Source organism: Apium graveolens, chromosome 11, assembly GCF_009905375.1.
Source record: "Apium graveolens cultivar Ventura chromosome 11, ASM990537v1, whole genome shotgun sequence".
Taxonomy (NCBI): domain Eukaryota; kingdom Viridiplantae; phylum Streptophyta; class Magnoliopsida; order Apiales; family Apiaceae; genus Apium; species Apium graveolens.
Window position 1 is genome coordinate 169,590,410 of NC_133657.1, and position 19,686 is coordinate 169,610,095.

The 19,686-nt window shown below is 35.6% G+C and overlaps 1 protein-coding gene across 1 annotated transcript; it reads right to left on the bottom strand.

Moving 5' to 3' along the window:
- Positions 1–496: 496 nt before the first annotated feature.
- LOC141696663 (dirigent protein 22-like) lies at positions 497–1,174 on the bottom strand. Its single transcript, XM_074500777.1, has one exon. The coding sequence runs from the start codon at positions 1,143–1,145 to the stop codon at positions 570–572; it is 576 nt and encodes a 191-aa protein (XP_074356878.1). The 5' UTR covers positions 1,146–1,174; the 3' UTR covers positions 497–569.
- Positions 1,175–19,686: the final 18,512 nt, after the last annotated feature.

The window sequence follows — 19,686 nt, forward strand, 5'->3', positions numbered from 1 at the left end:
GTAATATATTAGGCTCTTAACGTTAACGCTCTCCCATTGTTACATTAGGTCTTTAACGTTGTTGTAGGCCTTTGACACCTCTAGTTGGTCTTTAACTCGACTCAGTTTCAATTTTATTTTGCCAGGACTCATTTTCAGTTTGAATTCGTTACGCACGGTATGCACACATTCCAGTCATCCAATTTTATTCAATTAACCTTATGTTTAATTCCTATCAAATTTTACTTAAATGTGAAATCATTTATAAACACTACCAAAAATATATTGTTGCCCCTATGTTTTATGAAGTTAAGAAAAACCAGTCTTTAGTACTAAAATATAATCTAAAACCAATACTCTAGTTGGGATTTGAAATTTGATACAGAGCATTATTGCAGTAATAATTTTCAAGTGATGCAGCACAGAGCTAGGAGCATACAATTCGATGTTGGATAATTTAATCAGAAAAACCACAAGACATCTTTTATTTTTATATTACATATTACGAAGAGTGCACATTACACGTACTCGACGAACATCGTATAAAATAACAAGAACAGAATCTGAAATCTGAAACTTAAAACTGTCATCTAGTAATGAAAAACGATAAGTTCGTATTCAGCAATAGTATGAAGGGTAGTTGCGTTGGACACAATGGTTTGAGTGGAAATGATTCCTCTGGCTAGCCTGAAAACCCCAGAGCCACCAACTATGGGCATTTCTCGGTACTTATTTGATGTAGGATTTCTTGCGAGAAAGCTGAGGCTACTACCATTGTACTTTCCAGTAGTAAACACAAAAGTGAGGGCCATGATTAAAGAGGTCTCCTCCAGGGAGGAAAGACCCATCAATCCTTGGCATCGACCCACAATCTGAGAATCGGATGCAGCTCCTACTTTCAAAATGTCATCGATCATTACAACTAGCCCGAAAAGTGTAGGTGATGTGAAGGAAATATTGGACTGGGCCACCGGATAAGCTGTTTGGTTAACTCCGGTGCCTTCTTCATGGAGGAAGAAATGAAGCTTAGTCACCTTTTCTTTCTTGTGGGGAAGTTTCTTGAACCATTTATCGACTGCTTCTGGACTTATGTCAATGCCTTGGACTACTGTAATGGATATAATTATTGAACATAGAGCAAGAACTATCATATAAATTTTCCCCATCTCTCTCTTCTATTACTATGTGAGATCAAGTTGACGTGTTGAACTCTCTGTATCTAAATTTTAGATTTTGCATGCTCTATTTATAATGTGTTTTTGCATGGATTCTTCTTTTAATATATCGGTATGCTACATGTGCACACTCTCTTTCATTCAGGGCCAAGATTGTAATCAAGGAAAGTTTGTAAGTACTTTATTTAAGTGGATATAATACATTCTCTATGCTAGTTGGCATGGGGACTTGGATGTAGGCCATAGACTAGGTATAGGGGCCGAACCAAGTGAAAAGATTTGGTGTTCTTGCATTAACATATTTCCAGCATTGCATGTTTATATTTCTGCAACTTACATTCTGCTGAATATATAGTATCTGTCTCATTTATTTTCAGCCTGTCTCATTTGCTAAGACAAAAGAGACTGTCTCATTTGTGAACAGTTGAACTTTAACTAATTCTGTTGAGCCTACGAATTTCATTTGGTATCAGAGCAGGTGCATTTAATTCTCTTTTTAGTGTTTATTTTGCTAGCGATCCATGGCTCAACCAGATAGGTATTCAAACAATTATCCACCACTGCTTCATGGTGCTGAAAACTACAATGATTGGAAGTTTCGTATGAAGATCTTTCTCCAGCGTGATGCATTCGAATGGGATGCTGTAGAAAATGGTTTTACAATTTCCATGAAAGAAGGGAAGCCAAAATCTCTCAAGGATCTTTCTCCTGAAGAAGTGAATGCAATGAACTCCAATGCTAAAGCGATGAACTCACTTCTCAATGGCATGGTAGCTACAGAATTAAGAAAAGTTTCAGCATGTACTACTGCCAAGCAGATTTGGGATACGATCAAAGTCAGCCACGAAGGCACGTCTAAGGTACGTGAAGTAAAATTAAGTATGCTAATGAGTGACTATGAAGGTTTCAGGTTGGAAAGAGATGAAAGCGTTCGAGATGCTCAAGGGAGGTTTCTGACATTAATGAACGCCATCTCACTTCTGGAAAGGATCATTCCTCAATCTGAGATTAATAGGAAAATCCTCAGAGCAATGCCACAGAAATTTGCTCCAAAGGTGACAATTCTGCAGGATTCGACACTACTTTCGACCATGGATACTCTAACACTGTTCAGTGAATTGGAAGAATTCGAGAACCAACTACGCAGATATGATGAAGAAGATGAAGCTCCTCGCAAGAAAACTCTGGCTCTTAATACAGATGCAGGTGATTCTTCTGAAGATTCTGACGAGGAGATTGCACTTCTCACTAAGAAGTTCCACAAATTTCTGGCCAAAAAGAATACATCTAAACGACCCATGAAGTCTTCATTTCCAAAGAAAGAATTCAGACCTAGTTCAAACAAGGAAGGCAAAAATAATCAAAACAAGGATGCATGCTTTGAGTGTGGAAAGAAAGGTCACTTCAAGAAGGACTGCTACAAGCTCAAAGCCAAAAAGAAAGCTTTACTCACATGGAGTGATGATGATTCTGAAGTGGAAATTGACTCAGACGATGAATTAGCTCAACTATGCTTTGCTGGACTTGAATCTGACTCTAGTGACAATGATGAGGTACATACTGTTCAAGTTAATAGAAATTCATATATATCTCAGGATGTACTAACCTTGCAGGCTCAAAATAAAAAATTAAAAGAAAAGAATGCTTATCTTAAACAAGCATTGAGTGAGGTTCTTAATGAGGTTGATGATTCCATCAAAGATGAATCCTTAGTATAAGAAAATAAGCTACTAACTGAGAAGGTCTCTAAGCTGAAAGAAGAAGTCAACTACCTCAAAAATGAGATCGAGATGAAAGATGCATGTCTTGATGCATTAAAGAAGGAAACCTTTTCTGTTGAAGCAAATGCATCTTCTGATTCTATAGTTCCTGAACTCAAGCAAAAGGTTGCCCAGCTGGAAACTGATCTAGCCAAATGTTTTCATGGAGAAGGAACCTTGAATGCTTTACTTGCCCAACAGAAATCTTCTCTTGACAAAGAAGGTTTGGGGTATGGATCAGCCAACAAAAAGAAGGTTTTTCAAAGTGGCTACAAAAGAACTCCTATGAAATACAAGATGTCTTATGAAAAATGTCAAGACTGTGGCAAATCTGGTCACACCAATTCTGCATCTCGGTTATGTGGTATTAAGGGCCACGATACTAACTCAGCAACTAGATCTAAATCTGTACATAAATCTGTTAATATTGTTCAAATGTGGATTAAGAAATCTGACAGGCATTTGTATAAGATTTATGATACTAACATTCAAGGACCCAAAGTCACATGGGTACCTAAGAGATAAAGGATCTTTTGCAGGTTTGTTTTAAAGTCCATGTTCCTCGAAACAAATGGATTATTGATAGCGGTTGCTCTCGTCACATGACTGGAGATAAATCAAAGTTTCTCTCATTAATCGCTAAAGAGGGAGGCTTAGTTACTCTTGGAGATTCCACTACTGTACGTATTGTAGGTAAAGGTACCATAGGTAACGACAAGTTTGTTATTAACAATGTTCGTTTAGTTGACGGTCTTAAATATAATCTTATTAGCGTAAGTCAGTTAACTGATGTTGGTCATAGTGTTAAGTTTGATAAAGATGTTTGCTATATCGGTAATAAAGCTAACGAGTTTGCTTTAGTAGCCAAAAGAAAGGGAAACATCTTTGTGTTAGATTTTGATGAACAGCAAGAAGAAATCTGTCTAGCTACCATTCAAGAACAACATAATCTTTGGCATAGGCGTCTTGGTCATGTTCACATGGATCTACTTCGAAAGATATCTTCACATGAGTTAGTTCGAGGTTTACCAAAGCTGAAATTCAAGAAGTTAGAACCATGTTCAGCTTGCCAGCTTGGAAAACAGGTGAAAACTTCCTTTACTGCGAAGAATAAAGTATCAACTTCTGTTCCTCTGCAGTTGTTACATCTAGATCTTTTTGGTCCAGAAAGATATGTAAGTTTGGGAGGTAAGAATTATGCTTTTGTTATAGTAGATGATTACTCTCGTTTTACTTGGGTGTTATTCTTGCGTACTAAAGATGAAGCTTTTAGTGAATTCAAAGATCTTATTACTAACCTTGAGACTAAGTATTCCTTAAAGCTCAAGACTATTCGTAGTGATCATGGAGGAGAATTCGAGAAAGATTTCGTGACTTTCTGCAAATCTAGAGGCATTACTCATGAATTCTCTGCCCCACGTACACCTCAACAAAACGGAGTTGTTGAACGCAAGAACAGAACTCTACAGGAAACTGCTCGTACTCTTCTTCATGAAATTAATCTGCCGCGTAAATTCTGGGCAGAAGCGGTAAACACTTCCTGTTATGTATTAAATAGAGTGCTTATTCGTCCTATTTTGCTTAAAACTCCTTATGAATTGCTTAAGAATAAAACGCCTAACATCAGTTATTTTCGAGTATTTGGTTCAAAATGTTTTATCTTAGATACACAGAACACTAGAGGAAAATTTGATGCTAAGTCTATGGAAGGAATTTTCTTGGGATATTCTACTACAAGCAAGGCCTATAGAGTTTATAATTCTATCAAGCTCAAAGTTGAAGAATCTATCAACATTACATTTAACGAATCTGCCTTGAAGATATCTCAAATTGAAGAAGATGTTGCGGATCTATCGTCTCATTCCCAAATGAGACAGTCTCATTCTGAAAAGAGTCAGTCTCATTTTGACAAATCAAGCAGTCAAGACTCTCCAGGTCCATCTCAGTCTTCTGATAATTCTTTGGGATCTACTCAAGCTTCAGATGAATCTTCTGGCTCTCCAAAGACTCCTGATAGTATTTCAAATGTGAATTTTGTTACTCCTCTGGATAAATCTTCACAAGCGGAAATGAGGCAGTCTCTTTTAAATGAGACAACTCCGATTCATTTCCAGGCAGACAATTCTAATGAGGAAGAGATGAGTAATATTCAACTTCCTAAATCTTCTAGGACTGTGAAGAATCTTCCACCAGATAATCTTCTTACTGATTTAGATCAAGGGATTTCTACGCGAAGCAGGCTTCATAACTTATGTGCATTCTGTGCTTTTGTTGCTGAATTTGAACCGAAAAATGCTCAAGAAGCTGTTGCAAATGAATGTTGGTTGGTTGCCATGCAAGAAGAATTGAACCAGTTTGAACGTTGTCAAGTCTGGGAACTTGTCTCTCCTCCTTCTAATGCAAAAGTCATCGGTACTCGTTGGGTTTTCAAGAACAAGAAGGATGAAGATGGTAACATTATTCGGAATAAAGCTCGCTTGGTGGCTCAGGGATACAACCAACAGGAAGGAATTGATTTCAACGAGACATATGCCCCTATAGCACGTCTCGAAGCTATTCGGATTCTAATGGCATTTGCAGCTCACAAAGGATTCAAGCTTTACCAAATGGATGTTAAAAGCGCATTTTTAAATGGTCATCTTAAGGAAGAAGTTTATTTGAAGCAGCCTCCAGGTTTCATTCATGAAAAATATCCACACTATGTCTACAAGCTCAAAAAGTCTGTTTATGGATTGAGACAGTCCCCTCGATGTTGGTATGAGCGTCTCAGTCAGTTTTTGCTAAAGAATGGCTTCACTCGTGGTACACTCGATCCAACTCTTTTTATTTTTCATAAACGCCATCATTTTCTATTAGTACAGGTTTATGTAGATGATATTGTGTTTGGATCAACTGATGAATCTTTGTGTAAGTGGTTTTCTAACTGCATGCATAAAGAATTTGATATGAGTTTAATGGGTAAATTGCAATATTTTCTAGGCTTGCAAATTAACCAATCTGCTGCAGGTATTTTCATACATCAAAGTAAGTATGTGAATGATTTGCTTAAGAGATTTGCATTAGAAAATATTTCTGCTAAAGCTACTCCGATGAGTACATCTGTCAAGCTCACTAAAGATAAACAAGGTACACCTGTAGACATTACTAAATATCGAGGTATGATCGGCTCGTTATTATATTTAACTGCTTCTCGTCCTGATATTATGTATAGTGTTTGTCTTTGTGCTCGTTTTCAATCTCAACCGAAAGAATCTCATCTGAATGCAGTTAAACGGATTTTTAAGTATCTTAAGGGAACTAGAGATCTTGGAATATTTTATCCTAGTTCTACTTCTTTTAACTTAATTGGTTTTTCAGATGCTGACTATGCAGGGTCACAGGTTGATAGAAAAAGTACAAGTGGTGCGTGTGAATATTTAGGTGATTGTTTGGTTGCATGGCACAGTAAAAAACAAACATCTGTAGCTCTTTCTACTGCTGAAGGAGAATACATTGCAGCTGGTAGTTGCTGTGCTCAAATTTTGTGGATGCAACAGATATTGCAGGATTTTGGTATTTCTTATACAAATATTCCAATTTATTGTGATAATACCTCTGCTATTAATATTTCTAAAAATCCTGTTATGCATTCTCGTACTAAACATATTGATGTTCGTCACCATTTTCTGCGAGATAATGTCTCAAAAGGTAATATTGAGTTAATTTATATCTCAACTGATAAGCAAAGAGCAGATATTTTCACCAAACCTTTAGGTGAAGACCGGTTTTGTCTTATGAGACGTGAACTTGGTATGTGCACTATTTCTCATTAATTCATTTTTACATCCTTGCATGCATTCTATTTAGCTTATGTGTGTCAATTATTTGCATAATTCATCTTTATGACTGAAATTGTATAATCGAGTGTTTAATTAATTGATTAATTTAATGCTGATTTATCTATGGAATTTATTGATGAATTTTTGTGAATTAATTACCGTATTTGGTTTAATTAGTTTGCGTGTTTCAGTCTTAATTATATATTTTATATGTAATTATTTGATGGGACTCTTGAACTTTGGAACTGAACCGAGTTGCATGCATTTTCCTTCAAGTCTTTAACTTTGATTTGACTACTCCATCTGTTTCTTCTCAATCTCTGTGTGTCTCCTCGTTTTTCGAGATACACTCCACCTTTCTACTTCTATCTCACTTCTAACTCTTCATATTCTTCTCTTGTTTTATTTAATTTCAACTTCTTTTTCTTTTCTTCTTTCCAAACGTTTCTCTTCTTCTTCAACAATGTCGACCCCTCATACTCGATCCAAATCTAAACCCGCTAAAACCCCTAACCCATCATCTTCTTCTCTTAAACGCCAAAGAACTAATCCTGATACCTCTACTCCAATGTCACCCGAAAAATCTTCTCAGCCTAAAATCGTGTTAAAACCCATTCTTAAAGAACGAATTTGTGATCTTGCTCTGCTTCAGCGAGTGGGTGTTGTTGATTTATTCTCCGTTCTCGGTTGTGAACCTCTTTTATCCCCACCAGATGTTATTTACCCTTCTTTGGTTCGGGAATTTTATTCTAATTTCTCAATGATGAAGGAGGATATGGTTTATTCTGAGGTTCAAGGTGTTCCGATTGTGTTCAATGCTAATCTGTTGTCTCGAGTTTGTGGTATCTCGTGCTCCGGTGTCTGTCCGTATACCACGCATGCAGCATTCATGGAGTTTCCAGGATTACAGTATGAAGAACAACTGAAAGTGATTCTTGGTGAGAACTTTATCGGTACCTCTCTTAAACCCATGGTACATGATCTTACTCCACTTGCTTTATTGCTTTTTAAATTGTTTCATACAAATCTTTTGCCTCGTAAGAGCGGTCGTGACCGTGTCACTTATCAAGATGTTGTTTTAATTTCGGTTTTCATGACTAAAACTCCTTGTGATATTGCTTCGTTGATTATCAAATACATGAGTCATTGTGCGTCTCATGAGTCTATGAACTTGTCCTTTCCTGCTTTGTTGACAAAGATCTTTAGACATTTTTCTATTATTTCTGATGATGATAGAACTGAGCCAGTGTCTACTATGTTTGATCTGTCTGTCCTGTCTGCTAATAATATTGAGATTATTGAGTCTGGTGTTCTTATTTTTGGTGAGGGTCATAAGTCGTTTGGTTCGTTTCCTGAGTCTCCTCATTATATGTCTGATCCTGATCAAGAGGACTCTGTTTTATTAAAATCGTTGTTGTCAAAAGTTTCTGAAAACAACCATCTCTTGGAGTCTCTTAAAACTCAGTTTGCTTCTATCGAGTCCTTGGCATCCCTGACTTCACAAGTCAGTATGATGCGTGCCTCCTATGAGATGTTTAATAAATCTGTTACTGCTTCTCTTGAATCAATAAATGCTAAGTTGGAGATTTTACATGTCCATGATAAGAAGGTGAGTAGGGCTATAGATTTTGAATTTGGTGTGCTTCATGAGGGGATGGTTACCACTGCCAAGGCGTGGGAGGAAGAATTTGTCAAGCTCTTCTATAAACTTGGTACAGAAACCAAGTACATATCTCAGCAGGTCTCTACCCGTAGCATGCCATGGCACCAGAAGAAGGACTGGCTTGGTGATATGACTCTAGCCGAGATTACTTCCCCTTTGCCCCTGCCTGCAGTTCCTCCACCCGAAGCTTTTAGGATGACTCGTGCTGAATATCGTTCGTATATTCTGGAATGGCTTCGCAAGAGGGATGGGAAAGCTCCAGATGAAGGCAAATTAGACAAACTGTTCTCCGAGTATGGTGCTTCTCCAGTTTACCACAACAAGGAAAAGCGAAAGACTCGAGAATCTGCTCCTGTCGATGTTGATGATTCTGACTAGTTTCTTTACCCGCCTTTTATGATGTTGAGGGGGAGAATTTTTAATGTGTTTGTTTGATTAAGACGATTGCTTCTATGATTTTGGTTGAATAGCACTGGTTTATGTGCTGGATTAAATATTTAAGGTTTTATAACTTTAAGTACTGCTGAGTGCTTGGTTTTTAATCTTGGTTTTTTAATCTTATTTGCTGTCCCATTTGTTTACCTATCTCATTTGATAAGTCTTATGTTTCATTTGCATATTCTCATGATTATCAACTGATTGTTGCATATATACACTGTTACTATCTAACATATTGCAACAGGAGATTAAAGTGTTTTTGATAGGGGGAGCATAACACTTCTTTACCCTTGGCATCATCATAAAAGGGGGAGAATGTTAATCCGTGATTTCTGATGATGCATTGAAGAAGTCTACAACAAATCAGATTGTTAGTTAGTTAGATAAGTATTAGAGTTTTGTTTATTGTTAACTTAGTTAACTGGATAACCTTTGACTTATCTTTTCAAAACAAACTCTATCTTAGATAAACCTAACATATTTCAAATTCCTTATCTCTCTCAGGTTTATCTCTTTCAAGAAACATTCTAACGGATTACTTGTTTTACACATTCAAATATTTCAAACCTAATCTTATCTTTTATTATCTTTAAAAGAGTTTGAAATCCATTATATCCGTTACACGTTTTCTATATAAACCGACTTGATGTTTTTCAGAAACATACAACTCTCTGCACTTTCCATCTTATATCTTTCTGAGAAAAACATCCTCTTAATTACATTCATTGATTATCCAGTTAATTAAGAGTTTATAGTCGAGTTGTAATCTTTCACATTATTATCTTTGTATTTGAAAGGAAGGTGTATTGTATCACTTGTCCCGGGTTGTGGGAATATTGATTACAAGATCAAGGCCAAGTAGCTGTGTGCTAGGTAGCTATGTGCTAGGGAAAGGATTCTTTCATTCAGGGCCAAGATTGTAATCAAGGAAAGTTTGTAAGTACTTTATTTAAGTGGATATAATACATTCTCTATGCTAGTTGGCATGGGGACTTGGATGTAGGCCATAGACTAGGTATAGGGGCCGAACCAAGTGAAAAGATTTGGTGTTCTTGCATTAACATATTTCCAGCATTGCATGTTTATATTTCTGCAACTTACATTCTGCTGAATATATAGTATCTGTCTCATTTATTTTCAGCCTGTCTCATTTGCTAAGACAAAAGAGACCGTCTCATTTGTGAACAGTTGAACTTTAACTAATTCTGTTGAGCCTACGAATTTCACACTCTTGCCTATATTAAATTAAACATACCTGGCCTAGTCAATGCTTAGACTTTAGACGGAGATACTAATTGTTTAAACATGGTAACAACCAGAAATAGGAAAAATCGGGAGGAATAGAATTGAATGAAAGTGAAGAAATAATGGATTGGCCATTCTGATAGTGATACAAGGGTTTACTTTCCATTTATATAATGTCAATTGGCTGTCTTACTTCCCTATATATATTGCAGGTTTTGATAACGTGCAGATTAATAATCGTTTCTCAGAATATGTAGTACGAGTGTATTACAGAGTTTGCTGATGTATGTTTTCGTTGCCATTTTATGTGTGATGGGAAGACTTTACATACATTACTCAATGTCAATTGGTTGTCTAACCTATCTGTAAACTTCATATACATGTTTACATTTCGTAATTTATGATTTATTACAGTTTTCTGTCTTTTTTCCTTTTCCTTGTCGGTCCCAGATGATTTATGCTGGGTCCTAGCTGAACGAATGCAGCTAAAAGAAACTTACCACGTAGAACTCACAATGAGTTCCACCACCACATGTTATAAACTATAACGGAAGTAATAGTAATAGTAAAAGTAAAAGAAGAACATAAGTAAGAAGATATTTCTTAGCCAAGTGAAAAAGTCTTTTTTCTTTTGTATATAAATTAAACCAAATCAAACTTATTCAGTATATTGTGCTTAGAATAGGGTTTGAGGAGGGTAAGAAGTACGCATATCATGTCCCTACTCTAAAAAATATGGAGGCTTTTCCGTGAAAAGCAAGGCAAAATAGGTGTATGTATATATGTAATTAGCATATGCCCACGGATACATACCAAACAAACCCATAAAATAAACACGCCTAAAGATATATTTGTATTCTATGCAAACATTGAGCAAAGGTCATTATAAGATGTTCGGTAGAGCCTTTCCAAATTCATGCCCAAAGGCCTAATTACACACCAATATTTAAATAAACATAAGATAAACAAGCTACTTGCTGTTTACCTGTAGCTACAACCAGGAAACCATTCTTCATTGCCTGCAACAATCTTGTTTTTATGGGCACGCAGCCTTCCTTGATTGTCATCATCATGGTAGATCAAAGTGCCCTCATGATTGTCAATACGGGAAGAGTCCAAGAAATCTTCCTGTCCATAAAAGAAAACATGACAACCAAGAAATATTGTTTAAAGATCCTCCTCTTTACATTTTGGTTAACAAAGTCGAATGACATGATGCATGCCTATTTTCTTGTAAATCTGTTATCATTTTGCAGGCTAGTTTTTTAAATTCTTTTAGTGGTGTGAGCAATCACCGTTCACTGACCTGCCAAAGTGCAGAATGAATTTATTTTTAAGTCTTGCAAACTTAATTATTACATCGAGTGTAATTTGTTTAAGTCCCCTTCCTGTTGTTATATTTTGACCTTAATAATGAAAGGGAAATTATTATTAGTACTCTCTTGTATTGGTTGTTTTTGTGAATGATACAATTTGACATTTTTACTTGTAAGTGATATTATTGTACTATTATTTACCACTCTGGTTAATCATACGTTATATTTAACGATATCTACTAGAAAAATCAATTGTATAATGATTCAATTAATAATATATTTTTTTTTGTTTTTTTTAAAAAAATATATAAATTTCTATTACTAAAAATTCGAATAAATAAAAAATATAATAAGCAAAAAAAACACTATGGTGATGAGAGAAATAACATCAATTTACCTAATTTAAACTAATTCAAGAAATTATGAGTATTTATTTATATTTTTTTCTAATATTTTCATGTTTTGTACTAACTATAATCCGAGTAAATGAAACATGATAATTTAAATAAAAAAACAAGAAATAGGGATATTTCAAATTCTATTAGGAATTATAATTTATACATTTTATTGTATATAATTTAAATAAGAATAATCATTTTTCTAATTGTTTTAATATATTAGGGGAAAGAAAAATAAATATACGTATTGAACTCTTAATTAGAGTGTATTATAAAATTGGGTATGAAACTAATTGATAACTTAAAACTTTATATGAAATATTGATATTAAGAGGAATAATTAATTAGTAGGGGAATTATATAGAAATATTGTGAAAATTATGCAATGTTTCTGGGGCAGGTATGCAATGTTTCTTTGATTTCTGTTTTTTCTTCTGTTCTTGTCTTAAATATTTTTATGAGGTTTGTATTTTATGTTTTGTAGCTTGGTGGTTATATGGTTGGAGCTGCTTCCCTTGCATACAATGATTTGAAAAATGCCCGGACTTCCATTGCTGATAAAGACATAAAGATTGGTCAGCTCAGGGATCAGATCATTGTCAAGGATACATCTCTCTCCGGACTGAATAAGCATCTCACCGAGGTTATAACGCGGGCTGAGAATGCTAAGAAGGAGGCTACGGATTTAAAGTCTGATTTAGCTGAGCTCCGGAAGCAGCTTTATTTTGTGAGGCCGGAGGCAGAAGTTATTGAGGCTTTCAAGAAATCTGAAGAATATGACAGGGCTATATAGTCAGTGTTGGTGCTCTGGAGATCGTTCGTTGCTAGGTTGTTGCTGTTAGGTCACACAACACTGTAGAAGGGGTTGAATACAGTGTTAATACAATCAACTCGATTTAACACAAGTATGTAACAAAAATCAAGTATATTGAATAAACTCTGTTACAATAAGAACTGTTGTTCTCTCTCAGTGATGAACAAATATCACTAAGAGCTGTTAGGTTATAATGTATAATCTTCTCGATAATGATAACACATATAGTGTAAACCCTAAGTCTGTGTTTATATAGTACACAGTTACAAGATAACTTCTAATTAATATTGTTAGGTCACACACACTGTAGAGGGGGTGAATACAGTGTAAAATACAATCAAATCGAACTTTTAATATTTTAAGTAACATAAAACAAACTTTATTGAAACAATAAACTCTGTTACAGTATGGAACTGTTACCTCTCAGTGATGAACAAATATCACGAGAGCTGCTAGGGTTACAATGAATAATCTCTTCGAATATGATAACACGTCTAGTGTAAACCCTATGTCTGTGTTTATATACTACACAGTTACAAGATAATCGCTAATTGATATGGAATATAATTCTCCTTCCTAAAATATATCAATCAGATATCTTTTCTTCCAAGTATTCCATTCTTCACGGAACTCCTTCTTCATGCATATCTCTTCTTATGTTTATCTCGATCTTCTTTCCTTTAATCAGCTACTATCCTTATCTGAACATACTCCAGCACTTAAGTTATGATATCCATCTTCTGATGATTATCTCCTGATAATATAAGTACTGATATCCTTAAGTCCTGACTTCCAGTAAGTACTGATTTATCCTGTTTAAGTAAGATCTGAAAACTAAACATAAATCATATTAGCCATGACATTATCAAATATATCTAACAATCTCCCCCAACTTGTAAATTAGCATAATATACAAGTTTAACAGATATTTGATGATGTCAAAAATATTAAGTATAGGTGCATGAGAATTAGACTAGATAACTACAACTTACAGTCCTTAAAGTTTTAGCAATTTTTAACTTCTGATAAAAACTTCAGTCTGTACAAATATCAGAATTTAAGCAGTTGTAGATCTTGACTTGGCTTCACTTTCTGATCTCTCTGATATCAGGAGTTGTTCAGAGATAGTTCTTCAACAAACATCTCTCAACATATCTAAGTTCATCAATCATTCTCCTTTTAGCATCTTTAAGCTCTGCATTATCTTCACCAATTTAAAAGATTGCAGCCCTGAGATCATTAATCTTTGCTTTTCTTATATCCTGATCCAGTCTGATCAAATAAGCTTTATCAGACTCAAGATTGAATTCCACAGCCCTGTAACCCAGAAAAGTAGTTATAATTTTAGCAGTGTTGGGCTTCATTTCAACTATATCACCCTTGTGATCTCTGTACTTTGGAACATATGTGCTGTCAGACTTAACAGAATAAAGTATTTTCTGTCTCTGAATCTGATCTTTCAAATAGTTTGCAGCACTTCCTGTCAATCTGTCATCCACTTGAAGTAAGAATAGTACATGCTCCAGTTCTTCAAAATACTTCAATGGAATGGCATTTTGCCTTATATGATAAACCCTACCATCTGTCATAAAGTACAACAAGATGTGTTCTTTCAAGTAGGTATGGTAAACCATTTGTGCAGATTCCAGTTGATTCAATCTCTCAGGAGTTGCTCCAATACCTGGTTCACTCAAGGAAGTTGGATCATTGGTAGTGTTCTGTATTCTTCTTTCATCAGCAATTCCCAATCCAATTTTATCTCTTACTTCCTTTCCAGTAACTACTCTTGCTTCAAAACCACTTGCAGCAGTCTTCAGAGGTTGAGTCTGTTTTTCTTTAGTGAATCCTGGTAGGAGTTTCTTTGGTCTATCTTTTGATATCAAGTTAACTTGATCTATGTCAGAGGTTACTTGCTTCTTTGGAATATCAGAACTTACTTTCTCTTGACTCTGAACAACTTGAGCCATGTCAGAGGTTGTTTTAAGAATTTTTCTTGAATTCAGAGTAAGATCATCCTTTTCATCAGTGATTTCTTCATTCTCAGGAGGCACATAAACCTTGATAGGTTCACCAACCTTTTCTTTACCCTTGGATCTTGGATCTATCTGCGGTTGTGATTTAGCCAATGTTGCTTCGGTATATGTTCTTTCTTTTATCACAATGCCTTTGAGTTTTGGAAGTGTCTTTTTATCAGAAGCTTCAGATTTAGATGTGACTTTTTCTGATTTAAGTCTGACTTCTTCTTCCATTAAACTCTCCAAGTCCATTCCTGGATTTTCCTGAAGAAATAACTGTCTTGATATTTCTTCATCAAGATCTAAAAGTTCATCAGAACTTATCCTTTTACCAGCATCAGAACTTGTCCTGTGACTTGTGATTTCAGCTTTTCTTGATGAGAAACCTCTACCTTGACTATGACCTCTACCCATTCCAGGGTTTCCTTGATCATCCTTTTCATCATCCTTCCCTTTCAGTGTCTTGTCAGTCTTGCATTTGGACTTAATTACTTTCTTCCCCTTTTTGGCATCAGCAGGTAGTAGAAGAGAGACAAGCAATTCCACTGAGGCTTGGATTTCAGTAAGTTGAGATTGGTGAGCAGCTTGATTTTTCAGAATATCATCAATCTGAGCTTGTTGTGTGTCTTGAGTCTTCTCAATATAAGCAATCCTGTCAAAGGTAGGTTGGAAGAACTTTTTCTTATCAATCTTGTGAACTTGTTCTTGCTTCATTAGTTATTCCCTTAAGAGATGTAACTCTGCATGAGTATTTGAATGAAGACTTTGTAAATGTTTAGTACTCAGTGCAGTGATCTAAGCTGTGTTTTGAAATCATCAGTATTTAACATCTCATGAGCTTTTGTCAATTGCTCAGCCAGATTCTGTGCAGAAGGAGCACAGGTGACTGAGTTCCATTCCTCAGTCCACTCCTGTCCTGCAGGAGTTTCACTCCAAGGTACTGGTGCTTCTCTTGTAACAAACTTCTTAACAAGTTCAGATTTAAGAACTGTTTGTTGAGGAGCATGTTCTGAAGGACCTGCTTCATCAGCATCTGCTTGTAGAGCAGCATCACCAGTATCTCCAGCATTTGCAGCATCAGAACTTACAGAATCAGTATCTTCTGATAAAACAACAGTGTGAGTAGCAATGGAGGCTTCAGCATCCTCTAATTGCTGATCTGGTTCTAAGTTCTGATCAACAACCATATCCTGATGCTCACCGAAATTCTGATCATCAGCATCTAGATGCAGAGAAGGTGTAGTAGACAACTCTGGAATTTGAACAGCATCAGTAACAGGTGTTGTTGAAGGATTAGTTGTTGTTGGAGCTTCTAAGAGAATTACTTCAGGCACAACCAAGGTCTGAATATCAATATCAGCACTTATGCCTGGATCAACAGGAGATACAGATTTTTGAACAGAAGATATAGACGGTGTGGTGGCCTTTTCAGTAACAGCTTCCTGAGTTGGAGTTGATGGAGAACTAGAGACTGGAGCAGATTCCTTTTCTTGTGAGATCAAAGATTCCTGATTCCCTTCCTTAGCTGCTGCTTCTTCATCATCTGAAACTGGCCTTTTTGCCCTCTGTTTCTTGTATCTCTTTGTAGATATGGATTCCTTGGGAGTTTCAGGAACAGTCATTCTTCTAAGCCTCTTGAGAAGCCTAGATCCCCCAATTCCAGAATCCTTCTGAGAAGTCACTTTCTCAGCTTCTTTAACAACAGGTTCTGAAGAAGGAACCTGTTCCTCAGTATCAGATTCATCTCTCAAAGCAATCCTCCTTCTCTTTTGAGGTGTTTGAAGAACAGTCTTTGTCCTCTTAGGCTTTGTAACACCCCCAGATCCGGGGTCGGGGATCCGGGTCGTCACGGTCTTTCTTTCCACAATATCACTTCACTTAATTAATAATAAATAACCTTATGCTGTGACCCCACACTAACACACACCACAACCCGTTATAGTCTCAGAGATGAAATTTAAATAAGTACAAGTCTTTGAATCCACAATTTAAAAGTTATTACAACCCAAAATGATTACTTGATAAATTTACAGTTAATTGCCATTATCTGCCACAAGTTATAATTATACATAATTGATTCTCAAAAGTAGATGGTCTGATCTACAATAGATCTACCTCTGCAGCTATAGCAGCTACAACATCAACGGGAAGACGCGGGACGCTTCCCACGCGCTTGCGCTGGGTCTGCTGGAGTCTGGCCATCTTTCCTAACTGTTGTTGTGTGATGAAGAAATAAAGTAAGGGTGAGCAGCAAGCCCACCAAAATAATATGTATAATGATTAACAATATATGAGCCTTCTCATAGTACTCATAAAAGTCTTGGTCAAAAGAAATGAACCAATTTGATATCTTAATGCGATGAAGTCGCAAAATATTCAGTATATATATATATATACATATATACTTTTCAAAATATGGGAAGTCCTCTTCCATGCATAATACACACAGAGTTCCAGTTTATAACTGTATATATAAAAAATATCGTTGCAAGGTGATCTCATATATCTAACCTTGTCTCAACGTTTTTCCGAAAATCTTTGTCATTCATAAGACAATCATTAACTAGATATAAGTTTAAAAGATGAAGTTACAAGATACCCCAAAATACTTATATCTTTCCCAAATACTACTTGAACTACCCCCGTTCAAGTTATAATCAGTTTCAAAGGTTCATCACATAGATGAGACTACAAGACAAGATTTGAATAGATTCAATCTTTGAATATCATTATAAATAATGAAGTTACGAGATACTTCATTAAGTCCCGATATATAAATATATTCATATATATCTCCCATACATTTCCTGAAAACCTCTGTCATGTAAAGTATGAACAGAGTTGCAATATCCAATGAATTTGGAAGGAAAAGAATTTTGGCATAAACCAGATATCTTGCTGATCAGGAAAAGATACCAATAAGTAACCTTTTCTACTAGTAGATGGATGAATCCCCCACCGGTCATCACCCTGGCCACATAAGGACCTTGTGCTGGATCGCCACCCGGCCTCTTACGCGTTGATGGACTGCCACCTAGCCACGTACACATTGATAGACCGTACCCCGGCCTGTCGCTTATGCCGACTCAATTAGATGGGCTTACTTCCCGAACATTGGGCAAGTAATCAATTCATTCATCAAAACAGCAACCTTGTTGCGAATATAAAATACACCACAAAGCCGGATCCCTTAGATTTTTTGAGCGAGTATTCAAGTCCCCTTAAAATGGAAGATCTTGAATTTGGAAACAAGTTTTGGGATCCTCTCTACCTTTTAAATTCATTTTGAAGACTCGAAAACATTTTTAAGAATGTTTGGAGTAATGCTGATTTAATAAAATAAATCAGTCCCAATATGAAAGAAATATCTGAATATTATTATTTAAATAATATTCCCATAAAGAATAATTGAGGTAGAAGTTGGAAAACTTATACTTGAATGAATAGCAATTAATCAAAGATATACTTATACGAAAGTAATATCTTTATTTGAATAATCAAAAATAAGTTTGATTATCGACACCTTATTCTTTAATACAATAAAAAATATTATTAGTAATAAGCGGAGTCATAATACCTCGAATGAATATTATAAATAATATTCATTAAATAAAATAAAGGAGTCATACATCCTCAAATGAATATCCAATTAATAATCATTAAATAATATAAATAGAGTCATAAGCCCTCGAATGAATATTCAAATCATATTGAAATAATAAAATAAACTGAGTCATAACCCTCGAATGAATATTCAAATCATATTCAAATAATAAAATAAACTGAGTCATAACCCTCGAATGAATATTCAAAATAGTATTCAATTAATAAAATAAAAGTTATCGAATAAACCTTATTCGATTAATAGTTTGGAAAACTATAACCATATATATATAAAAATATATATATTATACTCGGGAACATCGACTCCCGGTTTAGAAATATGTTCACCTTTGGGTCCCCTATACTAAGGGTATATGCAAGTTACCGCTATCCTCTAGCATAGGTATTATGCAACTATAAGCATTTGAACCAACAGATATATAAATCAAGAATATGAAACAGGCATGCATATATACCATATCACATGCTACAATATAACGCAAGAATTTGCTAATAACCAATATGCATTTATCGCAAGATCATGCATATACACATATACATCACAACAACAGTTATACGGGTAGAAAACTTGCCTGAGCGACTGGGGGTTACGAATGGCTCGGGACGAGTCTGGTAACCTATAAGCAACAAGTAAGTTGGAATTAAACCAAAGTCACTTGTAAATCTATACTCTAACCAACTCAGACTCTAACGCTCGTTTTGCGCTTACTGATTTGCTTAAGTCACCCGGGTACCCTCGGCTCCACCATTTTTAATAATTTAACCTTTACGAGTTTTAAGGCGATTCCTTCGCGAGTGTCTTACCAACTGCCTAACACACTTACCATAAATGTTTCATACATTAATTAACCCTTTTCGGTCTTTAACCTATGTTTCAAAGTAAGACGAGGGGAAAAGTTTCGTTCGCAAAACGCCGTTACTTGAAACGGTCGTTTCTCCTAAACCGTGCATCGGAATCGAACGAACTACATATCAAAACGAAGCTCGTCACATGAGCTATCTAAACATGGCAGTGGTCATAATCTAGAAGGGGGTTCTCGGGTCCTAATGTTATGCACAAAAACAGTCTAAAGAAAATCGGACGTTACGACGGCTATGTTTACGCGATTTCCCAATTTTAAACCATTCAAAACCAACCCAATTCAACCTCAAATCCAACATACAACCAACATCCATCCTTATCACATCATAACAACCCCAACCAATTCAATTTTAACATTCATACTTATGCCTAAGCTTAACTTTAACCATTCTTAAGTTCTTTTAATCAAAACAACAACATTTACCATTCCAATTCAATACCATTTCAAATCCCAAACTCTAAATCACAACATCAAGCTACAATATCATCCTACTAATCAAAATCATCTTATAATACATAGGAATCTAGGGTTTGGAGATGGTATACCTTCCTTGAAGTGGTGGGAGGAGCTAGGAAGCC

Coding starts and splice junctions, on each gene's coding strand:
- LOC141696663 (XM_074500777.1), bottom strand. CDS start 1,145: ATGGGGAAAATTTATATGATAGTTCTTGCTCTATGTTCAATAATTATA.